Source organism: Syzygium oleosum, unplaced genomic scaffold, assembly GCF_021117445.2.
Source record: "Syzygium oleosum isolate NSW1041296 unplaced genomic scaffold, Sole_v2.1 Sole_v2.23, whole genome shotgun sequence".
NCBI classification, from domain to species: Eukaryota; Viridiplantae; Streptophyta; class Magnoliopsida; order Myrtales; family Myrtaceae; genus Syzygium; species Syzygium oleosum.
The window spans coordinates 3,193,857-3,211,859 of NW_026607507.1; the positions used below are offsets into that span (position 1 = coordinate 3,193,857).

At 40.5% G+C, this 18,003-nt stretch overlaps 1 protein-coding gene and 1 pseudogene across 1 annotated transcript; both read left to right on the plus strand.

Moving 5' to 3' along the window:
- The first annotated feature begins 7,515 nt into the window (after positions 1–7,515).
- On the plus strand, positions 7,516–11,824 carry LOC115682799 (protein trichome birefringence-like 39). The gene is made up of 5 exons (XM_030607136.2): positions 7,516–7,907; positions 8,068–8,239; positions 10,418–10,593; positions 10,910–11,068; positions 11,220–11,824. Exons 1-5 carry the CDS (start codon positions 7,612–7,614, stop codon positions 11,512–11,514), a joined length of 1,098 nt encoding a protein of 365 aa, XP_030462996.1. The 5' UTR covers positions 7,516–7,611; the 3' UTR covers positions 11,515–11,824.
- Positions 11,825–15,867: 4,043 nt separating this feature from the next.
- LOC115682792 (late embryogenesis abundant protein At3g53040-like) lies at positions 15,868–17,682 on the plus strand (annotated as a pseudogene).
- The last annotated feature ends 321 nt before the right edge of the window (positions 17,683–18,003 follow it).

Consider the following 18,003-nt stretch of genomic DNA (forward strand, 5'->3'; position numbering starts at 1 on the left):
TCTTGAACGTAGCCTTCACGATACCGTTTGCAAAATGTCTTCTAGTTAATAGTCTGAATCGTCAGTAAATTTTCTTATGCGGCGACTTGCTTTGTCGAGTTTTGATCAATTTCGTGACAACTAATCGTCGTGTAACTAGAGCTATACATATTATGTCTTGAAGTTCATCTCCTATAAAAAAAAAAATTCGAGAAATCATATGATTTTGGGTGTCTTTCGAAATCGTAGATTCAATCAATGGCAACATTAACAGAACTTAATATAGTATGTTTAAAACCCATGTTTTACTCATTTATGAAGTTTACTTGATTGACTTAATCATAAAGATCAACAGTTACTTCTACTAAAAGTATGAAACCGTGGGGTGATCCACAGAGGGGTGTCTCCATCTACGAGGACCTTTGCAGCCTGTTCGTTTGACATGCAGGGACGGCGGGCTTCACGAATGCTTTCTTTATTTGAAAGTGCCGGTACTTGCAAGTCTCGTGCCCCTAATTTCTCCCCAAAGCTTTATCTTCCCCGGAAGGTGGAATTACCCTCTAGATGCTTTATATTTTGGGGATTTCGAGGTTCAAGCGATACCTAGGATGAAGCGTTTTTAATGTCTTGCTCAAGATCACAACAATTACTTCTGCTAAAAGTACGAAACTATGGGGTGATCCTGAAGGAGAGGGAGGATGTGGTGGAGCTGACCGCACATGGAGGACCTCTCCCGGCTGAGCAACATCAACCACATCCTGTCGGCCACCTGTCTCAATACAAGCCGCTTGATCTGACTTCTTGGTTCCGTCCTGATTACAAGCTAATAATCCTGCTTACCAGCTAATTAGTGAGGAGTGCGCGATGCTTTCAATTGGTGCCCACTATACTTGTCCCCTTGTTTGGAACAGGAGATGGGATCTGGGATTAATGAAATTATGGCTCTGTATATCTTGAGCGCCGGTAAAAATTTAGAAATGGTTGCGATAAAACTTAAGTTGCATTGATGATTTGGGAATAGAGTAACTAGAATCGCATAATTTGCCTCGACGGCAATGCCATTCTAAATGTCCTCAATCAAGTTATTGATGATTTGTCTCGTTGGAAATAACTTTCTACTTGTTTGGGAATGGTTGTCGAGGGTGGAAACAATCTTTAATGACTTCAATCCGAGGTTAGTGAGTGTCGTCGACGTCGGTGAGTCCATTGTGTGTGTGAGAGAAAGAGAGTGATGATGGTGAGTTAGAGGTCCACAAGGGCGACAACGTGATGGAAAAGGGCAGTAGAATAGTACTTGCTTAGAGAAGAAGAAGAAGAAGAAGAAGAAGAATGGAGAAAGGGGAAAATAAAGCAGCAAAAGAAAAGGAAAACTGAAAAAAAAAAAAAGTAAGGACATCTCAGCTATTCATTTTGAAGAGATTTATTTATCATCTATTTAAAGCAGTCAAATTTTACCTCGCCAAATAGTGAATATCGTGATTCATAAAAGTTAATTTTGTAAGTCTCGAGAAGCAAAACATGTGAATACAAAAGAGTCTTCTATGGCATTATTAACAATAGTTTTGGCATTCTAAGAGTTAACCCTTTTGAAATAGTGCGTTAGGGTTTATAAATATTCAGTGCAAACTATCCTAGTCTTTTGGGTTACTATACCATATTCAACAAGTAGTTCCAAAAGGATAACATGAAACACTATCATATAATTGTATTGCTTTAACACTATCAACCGAAAAAAGAATAAAAAGGAGGAAGAGGAAGTTGCCTTCACACTGCGCACTTCATATGTAGAGATAACCTCTAATATCATATGTAATTTGTGTCCGTATGACCATTCATTGTTTGTTGCAGATGAGACGCTATGGGTGTGTGAATATTGATGTGCGATTCACATTTCTCAGGTGAAACTTTTCCCGGCGGGAAATGAAGGACGAAATTGCATTGATGCATAATATATAGGAGAATATGGAATGGGCATGTGGAAAAAAGAAGAGGCACCGAACTCTCTCTTGTCTCTACTTTGGGCCTACAATAAACCAGAATTGGTGTATATAACATATATCGTTGTACTGTGGGCAGATTGTTTTAAAATATAATTTCTTTTTTTTATTCCCTCTTTAAGGTCCAATCTATAGTACATATAATTTGGATTTAAAAACCGAAGAGAAGCTGACAAATTGCATTGACTTCTCAATTTTAGGGAAAATTTCAAATAAGGCCTCAAAGTGGATGAGTTTTCTCAAAAGAGGACCCGAAGTTAACGTTGTCTCGAATAAGGGTCCGAGGTGACCATTTAGTCTCAAATAAGGACCTCAAATCTTCCGGCGACAAAACTAGGGGCATAATCGTCCAAAGATATTTCGTTTTTTATCTGTTCACTGTTCATCTTCTTCATGCTTGCGTTTGGAGGAAAGTTGCAGCTCTTGAGTTCACCTCCATCTTCTTCTTCAACAACAATGGTGTCCTCAAGCTCACCAACGAGGCGAGTCGCCTGATGGGCCACGCTTTCTACTACTCCCGTTCCAGTTCAAAAACCCAAAGGGTGGCGACGTCTCCTCCTTCGTCTTCATTGCAGTCACCGAGCGCTCGAATCTCAACGGCCATGGCCTCACCTTCGCCGTCTCTGCTACCATGGACCTCTGAGCCCTGCCCAGCCAATATCTGGGCCTCCTCAACGCCAGCAACGTCAGTTCTTCAACTACCTCCTCACTATCGAGCTCGACGCCGTCATAACTTCAAGTTCTAGATCTGAATCTGAAGAGTGGGAAGGCGATCAGGCGTGGATTGATTACGAATCGGGATGACATCGGATCTCCCCGTACCTGATTCGACCCATTTTCTGCGTTCCCCTTGTTTTCCTTGCCTCCGTTAAGTGTTTGCCTTCCTCGGAGAACCAATCTGGTTCATGAACTTGAGTGGAGTCTTCGCGTCGATGCTCGCGAGACCTCGGAGCAGTCCCCGCGGCCTCGGGCTTGAAGTCTTCCGATTTTGGTTCGCCAGCGTCAAGGCCTTCCATGAGCTCCCACACATTGATGACTTCAAGGCTTCCTCGCCGCGAGCCGGCGACCCTCCCTTCAATCTTCTGCTCTGTACGGTGATTTCTTGTTGCTGCGGGGGCGTCGGTGGCGAAGGCAACCCTCGCTCGTCGCTGTCCAGCCTGAGCATGCCGTAAGTGCTGGAGGTGAGGGAGACCACATGGACAGGATGGGTCGTGTGGCCGCCATTGATGACCTGACCATGACCATGACGAGGATGATGCTCACGATCTTGCTCCCCGAAGAAGATGAACAGTAAAAAAAGGAAAAGAAAAAGAAAAAAAAATAAATGGCTTTGGACAAAAATACCCTTGCTCGTGCCACCGGAATAAGCACATGCTCGCCGACCGACGAAGATTTGACCGGTCGGTAAGCTCAGACCCCTGTTTGAGCAAAAATTTATCACTTCAGACCCCTATTTGAAACTCAATAATCACTTTAGACCCTTATTTGAAACAACGTTCACTTTGAATCCTCTTTTGAGAAAACTCATCCACTTTGAAGCCTTATTTGAAATTTTCCCTCAATTTTATGGTGGGCTTCCTTCAACCATCACCCTAGTTTCTTCATTCAGGACTAGACTGACAGTTCTGTACTCTTTTTTTTTAATCTTTGACGCAATAATTTCTTCACTCATTAGTCTGGACTTTATGTGATTTTTGTTTTTGATGCAAAACCTGTGGGTGCTGAAATTTTATTTGCAATCAACGACCTTCCGTAAAATTCTTGTAGTTGAATTTTGTATATTTAGATTAGAATATAGTAATTTTGCCAGGAAAGAACCACTATGAAAACTTAAGTAAGAAATTCAACAAAGAGGAAAAAGCAAAACAAGAAAAGAAATCTGATTGGTGCTTTTCATTTAACCTAACGCGTCTCGCAAATGGTGGAGGTAGTGATCTACATCGATTCAAATTTATGTATACGACATTAGATAACATCTCGTTACCTAGTTGGAAACCATTTAATCATTTGTTATGAATGGGCTAGATAATTCAACGGCTTCACATTGTATTAATCATTCAAACAAGAGGCTCTGCTATAATCGCCAAGATTATTCAAAGGGAAGTGATTTTCACTCTTTAAAGGAGGAAACAACAAAAGAAAGCAATTTGGCTACTGGCTCAGTCGTTGACAGCTATTCCAGTGACCCTACAAGAAAGCTTTTAGCCCATATATTGGGTCTTCCTTTTCCATGTCCTCGTGGGTGAAGACTTTTGGGACTGGTTGCATTAGTTCTCGAACCAAAGTCTTGCTTCTCCAAGTCGTTCACGCAAACGTATCAAACAAGGGAAAGGCGTTATGGAGGGGTCACTGCTCGAGCATTGATGCATTGATGCCGCCTACCATCTTCACGACGTGTACTTGATTGACTCCTCGTCGTTCACAACCCCATCCCGTATCATAATCGAACAGCACTGATGAGACGAAACCCTCTGTTTGTCTGCGCACCTCGTGTTGAATTTAGCATCATGAAGAGCTGGAAGTTGGTGACAGAAACAGGCTGCTGTCACGCTCACACAATACAGAGCATACGTAGCAAGAGGGGTGTGTTGATTGTTCCGGAATTTGCGATTGTAATGAGTGGACCTGTTGACCGGAAATCAAATAAACAAAAGTTGCTGCTTTTCTTGACTTCAGGTGGTATCGAGTTTGATGCTGTATATCCTCTCCGTATCCCAAGACAAAACAAAAGAACCACTCGACAAAAACAGCAGCAAACAGAAATAATGAACAGAATGAAAGACCCAATGGAACAGATTGGGCAAGAAGATGGCATAATTAAGTGGAGCAGTAGTATTTGACTTCATTTGCACACAAGGACAAGGAGCATTTATTGGTTTGAGTATTCATCAATGAGAGGATAATGAAGGATGATTACATGTGGGGGTGCATTTTGACATGGAAGGCCAATGGAATTTGGCAGCATCATGATTGGTGGCAGTGACACCCCTGGGCATTCAAGGCCCCAAGTGGCTTTAGCCGCCTCTCCTTCCTCCTCCTAGTCGTGCGCACATAACTAATCTGATATTGATATGCTATGGAGTTCTCATGAAGATTGAAAGAGATGGAGGATAATTAATTATATCTTTTTAAACGCTAATACAAATCGCCAACATTACCTTATCTTCTGGCAGTCTCGTCTTGTGGCTCTTTCGTTTTTAGTGGTTTGTCAGCTTTTCTGAAAGTTACAGGAATGTTTAATCATCCTAATCGCCTGCCAACAATTCTCCTTTCCAGATGGTGCCACACTTGCTTGAAAAATAAGAGTTTCGCCACGTACGCCTTGAGCTTATCCAACCATTCAAGCTCAGATGCATTTTAACTAAATTAATCGATTTTAGGCACATTGACAGTTGCCATTAATTAATTCCAGAGTTGCTAGAACTCAAGCCCAATCATTGTTTCTATTCTCTGAAGCAAAGATTCCCAACCAAGTGCTGTGCAAAAGGGTTAGCTTTCAGCTTGCAGAAAATGATCTGCTTTAAGAGAATATATATATTGGCTTTGTAAATTTCACAAAGCTGCAACAAGAAAAGGGGAGGCAATCATGAATCTCAACTTTTTTATTTTTGTTGTTTCTGAATTGTGCAATGATAAAAAAATTCTCTTGTTCCACCAGAGGCAGCTCAAACTTCAGAGAGAGCTGGAAGCAAGAGGACATCGGATGGTGCCTCAATTGGGACAAGGGAAGGTGTCTTTGACAATATGGTAAATTTGCCAAACTCAGAGCACAAGGGCAAAAGAACTTTAGGGTGCGAATGGTAACCATTCTGCTCCAGAAAATCAAATTCTTGCCAGAAATTGATTTCTGGAATTCTTGCCAGAAATTGATTTCTGGAGGAGAAATCTGTTTGGTAAAACATGACTAATTCTGCTCCAGAAATTGATTTCTGGAACAGAAATCTATTTTGATTTGTTGATTTTTTTTGCACCTAAAAAAATTTAAATTTTACTCAAAGTGGGTGGCCACATGTATTATAAGCCATTCTGTAAAGTTTTGAAGTTTTTGATTTTTTTTTAATTTTTTTTGGCACCTAAAAAATTTTAAATTTCACTCAAAGTGGGTGACCACAGGTATTTTAAGCCATTTTGTGAAGTTTTGAAAATTTTTATTTTTTTATTTTTTTATTTTTTGTGGGCACCTCAAAAAATTTAAATTTCACTCAAAGTAGGTGGCCACAAGTATTTTAAGCCATTTTGTGAAGTTTTAAAATTTTTGATTTTTTTTGGGCAACTCAAAAAATTTAAATTTCACTCAAAGTGGATGGTCACAGGTATTCTAAGCTATTATGTGAAGTTTTGAAGTTTTTTATTTTTTTATTTTTTTGGGCACCTCAAAAAATTTAAATTTAACTCAAAGTGGGTGGCCACAGGTATTCTAAGTCATTCTATGAAGTTTTGAAATTTTTTTATTTTTTTGGGCATCTCAAAAAATTTAAATTTCACTCAAAGTGGGTGGCCACAGGTATTCTAAACCATTATGTAAAATTTTTTATTTTATATTTTTTGATTTTTTTTGGCACCTCAAAACATTTAAATTTTACTCAAAGTGAATGGCCACAGGTATTCAAAGCCATTTTGTAAAATTTTGAAGTTTTTGATTTTTTTGGGCACCTAAAAAAATTTAAATTTCACTGAAAGTGGGTGATCACAGGTATTCTAAGCCATTCTGTGAAATTTTGAAATTTTTGATTTTTTGATTTTTTTTGGCACCTCAAAAAAATTAAATTTCATTCAAAGTGGATGGCCATAGGTATTCTAAGCCATTTTGTGAAATTTTGAAATTTTTTATTATTTCATTTTTTGAAATTTTTTATTTCTTGTAAAAAAGGAAATTTGAGCTAGAATGCATTCTGGAAGAGAGAAGCTACAAAAAGTAGCTTCTCTTTTTTGGGCCAAAACTCATTCTGGAAGCAAAAATTCATTCTAGAGCAAAAAAAAGAATGAAGTTTTACCAAACGCGTTTTTATTCCAGAATGCAAAAATTGCTCCAGAATGCATTCCAAAATTATTTTAACAAACGCATTTCTGTTTCGGAATGCATTCTGGAGCAGAATTTCTGCTCTAGAATGGATTCCATGCACGCCGTTAAAGGCTGCATCTGATGTCATTTCACAAAGCTCTTCGGCACACAAGAAAAGAGAAAAAAACAAAACAGAAATGAAAGATAACATTTGAACCATCAACCGGGTAACAGAACTTTAAATGCAGCATTTCTTGATTACGATAGCTCTGTCCAGTGGATAGATGTCTGCATTATTTTAGAATCAGGACCATCATGATTCCCGATTTCTTTTTTCTCAAAAACATAGGATTGGATCCAACCCCGCAAGCCTAATGTTGAAAGGATTCATTTTAAGATTTCAAGAAGAAAAGGGAAACCTCCTTCACTTTATAGGATATTACTGCTAGATCGAGTCGTCCTGTGACACATACCATGCGAAAGCATCCCCCCGGCCGCCCCCCCGCCCCACCCCACCCACCCCCCCTCCACGCACACATGCCTTATATAAGCACTTTGTTTCAGACCAACTTTTCTCCTCACTCCTAGTCATTTTCCTTTGCACAGATCAAGGGGTTTTTTCAAAAACCCAAGATGGCTTTTCTGTTCAGAGCCATCTTCCTCTGTTTCTTCCTCTATCATACAAAAGCAGAAAGTTTCCCAAGTCTCACTAACCAGAGTCTCATCTCCACCAACTTCGGTGCAAGGAAATTACTTGCCGGAGGCTGCAATTTCTTCCGAGGAAAGTGGGTATACGATGCTTCATACCCTCTCTATGACTCCTCAAGCTGTCCCTTCATAGATCCACAATTTGACTGCATCAAGTACGGGAGGCCTGATAAGCAGTACCTCAAGTACAGATGGCAACCCTTCTCGTGTAACTTGCCAAGGTCCAAGCTTTTAATTTTAACCTCTCTCTCCCTCCTGCACAAAAATGTGTCCTTCGTTCCTTATAGTGCACAAAAATGTGTCCTCTGTGCCTTTTCTTTATTATTAATGAAGAGAAATGTGGGTGTTAATGCAAATATAAATGCGATTATTGTCGTGCAGGTTCAGTGCAGGGAATTTCTTGAATAGATGGAGGGGGAAGAGGATAATGTTTGTGGGCGACTCGCTGAGCTTGAACATTTGGCAGTCCCTGTCTTGTATGATTCATGCCCAAATGCCCAACGCCAGGACTTCACTCATCAGGGCAGAAGGCCTTGCTTCGCTCACATTTCTGGTAAGTCCCCAAATACACACCCACCGTCTTCACTCTTCATCAATTCAAATCGTCACTGGCTTGGCTCAGAAAGAAAGACAGGCCGCTCGGGCTTTTCCTTCTTTCTTTTCTTTAACCCCTTTGTGGAATCCAGCAAGAATCATTGCTTCTCACGGTGCATGCATGTGTTGTCGTTGTTCCACATGCCTTTTGATGAGGCAAAGTTGTGTTATTTCAAAATTCGAGTGAAACCAGTTCCTGTTTCTTCAAGTTCCCCCCCCACCCACTCTCTCTCTCTCTCTCTCTCTCTCTCCTTCTCTGCTGCTTTCTTGGTTTGAAAACATTATTCATCAGTTTTGTACTGTTTCAACCATTGGACTCGGTAGAGACATGAAGATCTCGATCAAGTGTGTGTGATTTTTGGAGCATGAGCATTGAAAAAGGAGCGTGATTAGTGGTGCTCTCTCGCTTTTGTTTCGTACTCTGCCGGTTCTTTTGTCAGGTCTTTTTATCTCCAGTTGTCTGTTAAATCGTCATTAGTGTTTCTGATTCAAATGGGAATGATTTTTTTATACATTCTTTAAGCATCAATTTGCCAATTTGAAAACACAAAGACAGGAATGTCATTACCTCCATTGACCCTTGTCGGGTGTTTTTCCCCCTTGGCAAAAGGTTTCTGCTCTCGATTTCCTGAACTTTGGGAATTTCCATTCCTCCCACTTTGGAAGCAGCCTATTATTGTCGTTTCCATAAATATATTTTCCCATGAAAAAAATACATATATATATATATGCAGTTCCAATAAAATACATAATATAAAGTAAAAATTGTTTAAAGTCTATCAGATAAACCCACCCCAGTAAGCTGTCTTCACTTGGTTTAGTAGTGGAAACCAACACGGAAATACATAATGTAAAGTAGAAATTGTTTAAAGTTCCTCAGATAAACCCACCCCAGTGAGCTGTCTTCACTTTGGTTTAGTAGTGAAAACCAACATCATCATGTTAGGACCGTGTGGGACGAGGATGTCAGATCCGCACATGCAAGAATTTAATTTTAGATATACTTCTAAAATATTCTTTTACTATATTACCTTTTTCTTTTTATGAATTAATGTCCTGTAGCCAAATAATCAATTCACGCACTGGACGTATTCACGGGCATTCATCAGATATTTTGTTTGTACGGCGGGGATTTCATCAGGAGAGCGAGAGGGCGTGAGTGACTGGTAAATGGCTATTGACCACACGTTCTTTGGTCCAGAAGCATTAGGATGAATAACCACAGCAAAATTAAACATGATTAATTAATGCTTAAGTAGTAGATGAAAATGCCTGTGAAATTCAAGCACTCTTCAGCACTTCCCAAATTCTTTTTTCTCTTTTTTTTTTTTTATGTCAAGATGGCTGGTATTTGTTTCAAAGTAATATCTTCGGCGACTTTATTATTCTCACTTTTCGGTCATAAAGCGGCTTTATTATTCACTTATTCGAAACATTCATGGAGTAGCTTTGTCTACTTTTCCCTTATTGTCTTTTTCGGCATAGATTATAGATGATTGATCTTTCTTTACGCTTTTCGTTCTCTTTTTATTTGGAAAATTTAGGGAGTAGCTTTGTCTAATTGCCTAATTATGTTTAATTGAAATGCCCTCGACATGTATAACATAGATTATTGATCTATCTTTATACACCCACTTTTGGTTCTCTTTTCAATCGCCCTTTTGCTCCTGGTGTGCCAGTGATTCCATGTGCAACAATTTACGGCCAAAGAGCAATTAAAGGCGGGTATAAAGGGATGATAGTAAGGATAATACCACTTTACATAATCCTAATTAGATGGACCCACACTTAATTAGTAAAAAAAATCAACCCCAATTAATCAAAGTTAAATGGGCCCATAGTTAGATCTCCTTTTGAATTAGTGAAAGTTTTTTGTTTTGGAAAATCCCGCCGTTCAAACTTAGAGTCAAACTTTCGCTTTCTTTTTCCATTTCTTTTGGCCTCTTTTTGCTGAATTAATCATCTCACTGCCTACGTCATTTTCACTACAGTGAAGTGCAATTTACATACTCTCAGGGGTAATGTATCTCTGATTGAAGAGACAGGAAAAAAAGATATAATGTACCTTACCTTATTGAATCAGCAGATCATATCGTATACGATAATGTATTTAATGGAAATTATATGTTGTGAGCAGGACTACAATGTGAAAATATTGCTGTACCGGACGCAATACCTGGTGGATCTGGTGCAAGAGCCAGCGGGACGAGTGCTGAAGCTCGACTCGATCAACGGTGGCAATGCGTGGCGAGGCATGGACGTGTTGGTCTTCAACTCCTGGCACTGGTGGACTCACACTGGGAGAACTCAGCCGTAAGATTCATCTTGGTTTTGATTCAAATTCTTTGACAAAAGAAACCCCTAAATCACACTATTTCTGAGCTTCTGTTATATTCAGATTCACTATTTCTGCAATGCCCGTTACGGTCCTGATAGATTGTGATTTATCGAGCTGAGTTTTCCATTTTCCGATGATGCGAGTGACCGGCACGGTCGTGATTCCTAGTTCTGTTCGTTACTAGACAGCTTTCATGTCCATTTGGTGTTGGTATTCGCCGAATTACACAGTAGGATATCATTTATGTGCGTTGTGTGTGTGTGACTATGTTTTGGGTACATGAAAATGCAGGTGGGATTATATGCAAGAAGGCAACAAGCTGTACAAGGACATGAACCGACTGGTGGCCTTTTATAAAGGAATGACCACATGGGCTCGATGGGTGAACCGTAACGTCGATCCTTCAAGAACCAAGGTCTTCTTCCAAGGAATTTCCCCAACCCACTATGAGTAAGCACAGTACCATCCTCTTTGTTATGTCCGAATTGGTGTTATGTCTCTCAGCTGGTCATTGCCTAGAACAACTTTTTGCACATTGAGACAATATCTATGCTAATTTCCTCATTTCTGTGGCCTGTTTTGTTTTTTTCTGGGCTATCAGAGGGAAGGATTGGAATGCACCGTCAAAGTCTTGCTCCGGCCAAACACAGCCGTACTTTGGCTACAAGTACCCGGCGGGGCTTCCAATGTCTTGGGTCGTCGTGAACAAAGTCCTGAGCAGGATCAAGAAGCCTGTCTATCTGCTCGACATCACGACCCTCTCAGAGTACCGGAAGGATGGGCACCCGACGTATTACAGTGGCGACCACAGCGGCACCATGGATTGCAGCCACTGGTGCCTCCCGGGGTTGCCCGACACATGGAACGAGCTCCTGTACACGGCTATATTCAGCTGAAGCTCAGTATCGCGGTCAAGGGAACTGTTAGTAATTTTTTCTTAATGAGGTTTTTAGATTGAAACTCAATTGTTTCAAGGCCTAGGGCATTCCCTTTAGTCTTTACATGATTGATGAATTTGTAACTGCAACAATAAAAGGGTTCTAACGTCACGTGTATATGTGTATTGGTTCGGGGGGCTGAAGATTGCCCCAAGATGCAAAACAGAATATGCCCTTGAATTGAGAAACTTACAATATTACATTGTACTTCATAGGAGTCCATGTGCCTGTAAGCGAAAATTCCGAAGAAAGCCAACCTTTTCTGATATGGTTTTTCTCCCTTTTATGGTTGCTTTGCATTAGGACATTGATTTTTTTCATTTCTCAGAATTCCTTGATATGAATTTGGAGGTAAGTCCAATCATATATCTTCGGGTCCAATCTATAATAATGATATTTTGGATGGAAAAAATCACAGAGAAGCGGACAAAGGCGTTGACATGTATCAATTTTATGGAGCAGTTGCACTTGGGCTACCTCGAACCATCACCCCAAGTCTCTTCACTCAGAACTGGACTGAAACTTCAGTACTTTTTGTTTTTGATGCAAAATTCTTCACTCGGTAGTCAGGACATGTATGGAGTTTCTGTAGTTCTTGTTGTTGATGCAAAATCTTGGGGTGCGAAGATTTTATTAGCAATCAATTCCAAAAAGAGATGTGTGCAAGAGGAGATCAGGTGGTGTCTCAATTGGTACAAGCGAAGTTGTCTCTGACATTATTGAGAATTTGTCTGAATTACTTTACTAGGATCATCTGATGTCATTTCAAAAAGGTTACTTAAAATGTAGGAAAATGGAAAAAAGATAAAAGGGAAAAAGAAGAAAGAAAGATACTCTTACAATTATCAACCTGGTAAAAGAACTTCAAATGCAGCATTTCTCGATTACTAGATCTCTTTCCTTAGTGGTGAAGTGTCTTCGTTATTTTAGATTCAAGACTATCATGATTACCGATGTTGTTTTCCAAAAACAAGGGATTGGATCCAAACCCACATGCCTAATATTGAAAGGAGTCCATCCAAAGATTTCAAGAAGAAAAGGAAAAAAAAAATCATTCCTTTCATCAGACATTACTACTAATACTAATCCTCATGTCGCACATACCATGTAAAAACACTCCAGCAAACAGACACACACACATGCCTTATATAAGCACTTGTTTGAGGCCAAACTTTTCTCGACATTCCTAGACCCTTTTCTTTGAACAGATCAAGGGTTGTTTTTCAAAAAAAACCCAGAATGGCTTTCCTGTTCAGAGCCATTTTCCTCCGTTTTTTTCTTTACCATGCAAAAGCAGAACATTTCCCGAGTCACACTAACCAGAGTCTCACCGCCACCAACTTCAGTGCAAGAAAATTACTTGCTGGAGGCTGCGATTTCTTCCGAGGAAAATGGGTGTATGATGCTCATACCCTCTCTATGACTCCTCAAGCTGTCCCTACATAATTCCACAGAATAACTGCATCAAGTACGGGAGGCCTGATAAAGAGTAGTAAGAGTATCTCAAGTACAGATGGCAGCCCTTCCCCTGTAAGTTGCCAAGGTCCAAGCTTTTAATTTTTTAACCCCTCTCTCTCTCTCTCTCAAAGTGTCATTCGTTCCTTTATAGTGCATAAAATGTGTCCTTGGAGCCTTTTTCTATATTAGGGAAAATGATACAATGATCCTTAAACTTTGATCTAATGTGCAAATGCTTATGTGGTCCCTAAAAGTGTATATTTTATTTCTTATAGTTTGTTCAATGTAATTCTTGAACTGCCATTAAATTGAGAAATTTACAATGACTTTGTACTTTGATACCATGGGAGAATGAATCACCATGGAGTTGGCATTGTGCTTAATCAAAAGCCCATGTTAAGCCCATTTTAGGAATTAGTGACGGTATTAAATGTTAAGCAAAAATTTAATACTTAAGGTGTCATTGACCATTTTAACGAGTAAACTAAAATAGAGAATGAACTAAAGAGTTGCCTCTCTCTCCCTCCATAAAGTAGCAACTAGATAATTGGAGGTCAAATTGCAAAATTTAGAACTTCCAAGATGCATGAAATGCGGATACTTTGGAAAAATTACTATACTGGATAAGCTCAACATGTATATATACTAACGAACCTTTGATCTTGGGTCCTTGCCTCCACCAAAGATAGGAATCGAAGACAAGGATGTCCATGACGGACAAATGCCTTGCATGCTTTCCAGTGGCCTTTACTCGAACGATTTGGTCGGCTACCCGATGGTTTGCCAGATTGTCATAATTCGATTCCACCAGCAATGGTGCCCAATAGAATTCAATTGTCGGATTATAATCCTATTCACTATCATCCAAAAGTCAAGCGGACACATCACTTCAATGCACCCAAAAAGATCACCCAATTGGGCAACTTCACCATTTCCCGTGCTCATGTTTAACATCTTTACCTTTGATACCTATTTGGTTCGATTTCGTAAATAAATGCTATGAATTCGCTTGATAAAGGGTTATTAGGCAGATTTTCAAATTGTGTCTGTAGTAACATACTAAAAAAAGATTCGATTTGAAACAATGGAAAGTGTTTGATGTTCATCAAAGAATATTCCTACTTTTTAGAGTCCTTATTTAAATGTTCGAAAAATATCTGTTAACTCAATTATGATATACAATCATGGGAGTGCAATATCGTGCAATCTTGAAATATACAGACAAAATTATCAAAATATCTCTAACAAAAGATATTATCCTAAAAAAATCCCTTACTATTTTTTAGAGTTGGTACTTCAAATCCTTCCACTTGAGCTTCCCGAAAGCCAGTTGGCCCAAAATGTACTCGCGCTGTCCCTCCTTGTATAGGGGCGTGTGAGACGTGTTCAAGAGGAGCGACTCTCTATCTCTCCCGACAAGATCGATGGTTGTATAGGGGGCGTGCGAGACGGGTTCAAGAGGAGCGACTCTCTATCTCTCCCGACAAGATCGATGGCTGCTTCTCGCCATAGCGCATGGGGTATACAGCGGCGAGGATGACGATGCCAACGAGCAAAGCCACCAGAGAAGGGAAGATGCTTCCAAATCCTCACTATTGCAAGCTTGCCATTTGTCACCACACAAAATCCTAGAAAAAAATACCTAGGTTATATCTTTTCGAAGGAGATGGTGATGGCACTAAAGGACAAAAGAATAACCCTTTATCAAACGTATGCGTGCAATTTATATGCAATCGTGAGAGATATGAATAAATAACATAATCATCAAAATATCTCTAATCCCTAATTATCTTTAATAGTTGGTACTTCAAGTCCTTCCACTCGAGTTTCCCTAATTATCTCTAATCCCATGTTCAATATATCTAAAAATGTGGTTTGACACCATATCTTTTGCAAAGTACAAGTACCGAATCTTCGAAACTATAAGAGAAAAAAAAAATCGGGAAAATGCTGTCAATTCCGTGACCCAAAATGTAGCGGCTATCTTTTTCCAATCTTCCTAGAATGGGCAAATATCGTGTAGTGGGGTGAAGCCGCACTTCAATTATGAGAAGACAAAGAAATTAAAGATGATCAAAGGAACGTCAAACCTACCCAATGAGGGTTATTTCCACATGCATCGGGATAAAGTTTTATATAATAATGGAACGTGAATAAATATTTTTTGCATTATTTATTACCTACACAAATAGGGTGGTGCTCTTTCCACGGCTCTTTTACTAAATATATTATTTAAGTCAATTGACTAAATTCTACATAGTAAAAAGAAAAAAATTACCAAAGAAGTGATAAACCTATTACACTTTTGCTAATCGATTCTTAAACATTTTAATTTGTTAATTGACTCCTAAATTATACCTTTTTCATGATTTGCCAATTGAGTCATTCTGGCTAATACTAGTTGAAAATCACTAACATAAACGCCGGCCGTTCTATGTGGCACGATCGGCGCTGACGTGGATAATTTCTAAATATTTAAATATTTTTTGAATTATTTATTTATTATTTTCTTTTTTCCCTTTTATTCTATTTTCCTTCTTTACTTTCTTTTTATTGTGGCCAACAAGGGTCGCCAGGCCCTTGCCCAAGGCCCTGCCTGGCCCAGATCTTGGTGGAGTCCCAATAATACAACAAAGCAACAAATCGTACAACTTTAATTTTTTTAAAGTAGGCACACCAACTTTGAAAGATTACTTTACTTTTTGATGGGCTCATGATTCGAGTCGAGATTAGGACTTTCCCTAGAGTTAAAATCGGTCGACACATGTCTTCAGGACAAGATTCTCTAAATTCCCTTGGGTCTGGGAAAAATTTAGTGGTTCTAGCTAATTATACTTGTACTCATCCATGGTGGATGGCATCCCTAGTGGCATGATTTTAGCCCAATGAGGTAAAGGATGGAACCGCTTAAGAACTTCTGCCCAATGCTTAATACCATGTTGCTGAATACCTTCAGTAAGAAAGGCAGTGATGATTCTATAAACGGAGCGATGGCCGTGCTGACGTGTCCGAGCTCATCACACGTGTCGAAAGCCCAATAGCTCCAAGGCAAAAACTCCCCCCTCCATCTTCGCACACGCGTGCGTCTGCCAAATCTCTCATGCCGCCGTCTGCTTCTCGCAGACAAAGCGCTACCCAGTACCGAAGCAAGATCAAACCCAAAACAGGGGTCACTACTAAAAAGTAAAAACCAAATGGCCTCTGAACAGATCCACCCGACAGACCACATCGGCAACAACGACGTGGAGAGAGACTTAGTCCCCAAGATGACCAGCCACTACGGGTCCCTCGCCGGGAAGGTCAAGGACCCCGCCATCACCGTCGGCGGCGGCAAAGACGCTCCAAGCGAAACCACCACCACCAACGCCAAAACGGAGCACGACAGCCCTTCCAAGATGGCGGAGAAGCCGGTCGAAACCGGCCAAGAGAGGCGGTGGTGGTGAAAAGAAAGGGAAAGTGAAGGAGAAGGTGGTTCAGGGCGAGTGGGACGACCGAGTACTTGGCAGAGAAGAGCAAGGAGGGCTATGAGGCCGTGAAGGAAACGGTCGCGAAGGCCAAGGACTATACGGTGGAGGCAGGGCATAAGGCGGCGGAGATTGCCACGAAGCCCTTGGTGGCCGCCAAGGATGCCGCGGGGCGGTCGGCGATAGAGTGAAGGAGGCAACGCCTGCGAAGACGGAGCAGATGGAGCGAGAACGGCAGGTATATGGAATGATAGGTATATAGGTGTCGCCGCCTCTCTCTTCCAGCAGACACTACTTTTTCTTTCCGTCCCTTAAATCGCATTAGACTTTAGGTTCTACTGGACTGTTGTTTTCGCTTCATTAAGCCGCAGTTAATGGAGATGAATTTTATAGGTCCGTGACTGACCCAAGTAACTGACACTTTGTCCATTTTCAATAGGTTATAGTGAACTTTGATTATTATTCATGTTTTCAAATGAGTTCACACGTGTTTAGATTTGTAGAAGCATGGTCAAAATCACTGAAACCTGACTTTCAAAATGAAAATCAAGATCTTGCTGCGATAATGCACGTTTATTCTGCAAGACACGAGGACCATTCACGGCAAGATGTGCCTCTTTTATTCTACTTAGATATATTTGTTGTACTAGGTCAATGTCTTGACTGTGGTCTGAGTACGAATGAACTGCGATTTGTGGAGGGCACGTGGGCGAGCAACCACAGAGGAACCAAGACGATGGACGAGATCTCGCAGGAGCCGGAGGAGTACCAGGACAAGGAAAACCGAGGCACCGTGGAGTTGGAGTTCAATGGAACGCAAGAGCAGGGAAAGCAGGGGAAATTGGGAGGGATACTGGGAGCCATTGGAGAGACGCTGGTTGAGATCACGCAGTCGACCAAGGACATGGTTTTGGGCAAGGACCCCACAGGCAAGCCGAAGAACGCACTAGTGTATGACTTGGGCTACAGTGGCAAGCGACCCGAGCATGATGCTCAGGGACCTGAGCAGTGAGAGAACTCATCATCAACATGTGAAGCCCGTCTCAATTATAGTAAAATGTGTGTATGTACGTGTGTGTGCAGAGAGACGAACATTTTCCATTTTCCTTCTCTTTTCAATCCTTGCTTTCTTGGACTCTTGAAGCGTTCAAACGAAGTTGCAAGATGCTTGTGATTTTGGAATGGCTAAGTGGGGTTCGTAGCATTCACCTCAGCTAAAATGCCTCTCTGTCAATTTCTAAGGCGGAGAGATTTCAAATGGCAGGGGATGGATGTTTAAAGGCACATCTCAATCAGTATGACTAGTATGTTCCCTCTGTCTAGTTGGGTACTTACTGTATTTTTGGATTAGAATACAGGCATTGCTTCAGGATAGTGCTTTCACTTCTAGAGATTGATTAGTTACTATGGTACGAACATGATACGTGGTAGATAGGAAACTTAAATATGACGTAATAAGCGCCACACCTAAACTTACATGTTGATCGGAGTTAGCACTTTATTACTATGATTCCCTTCTGAATTT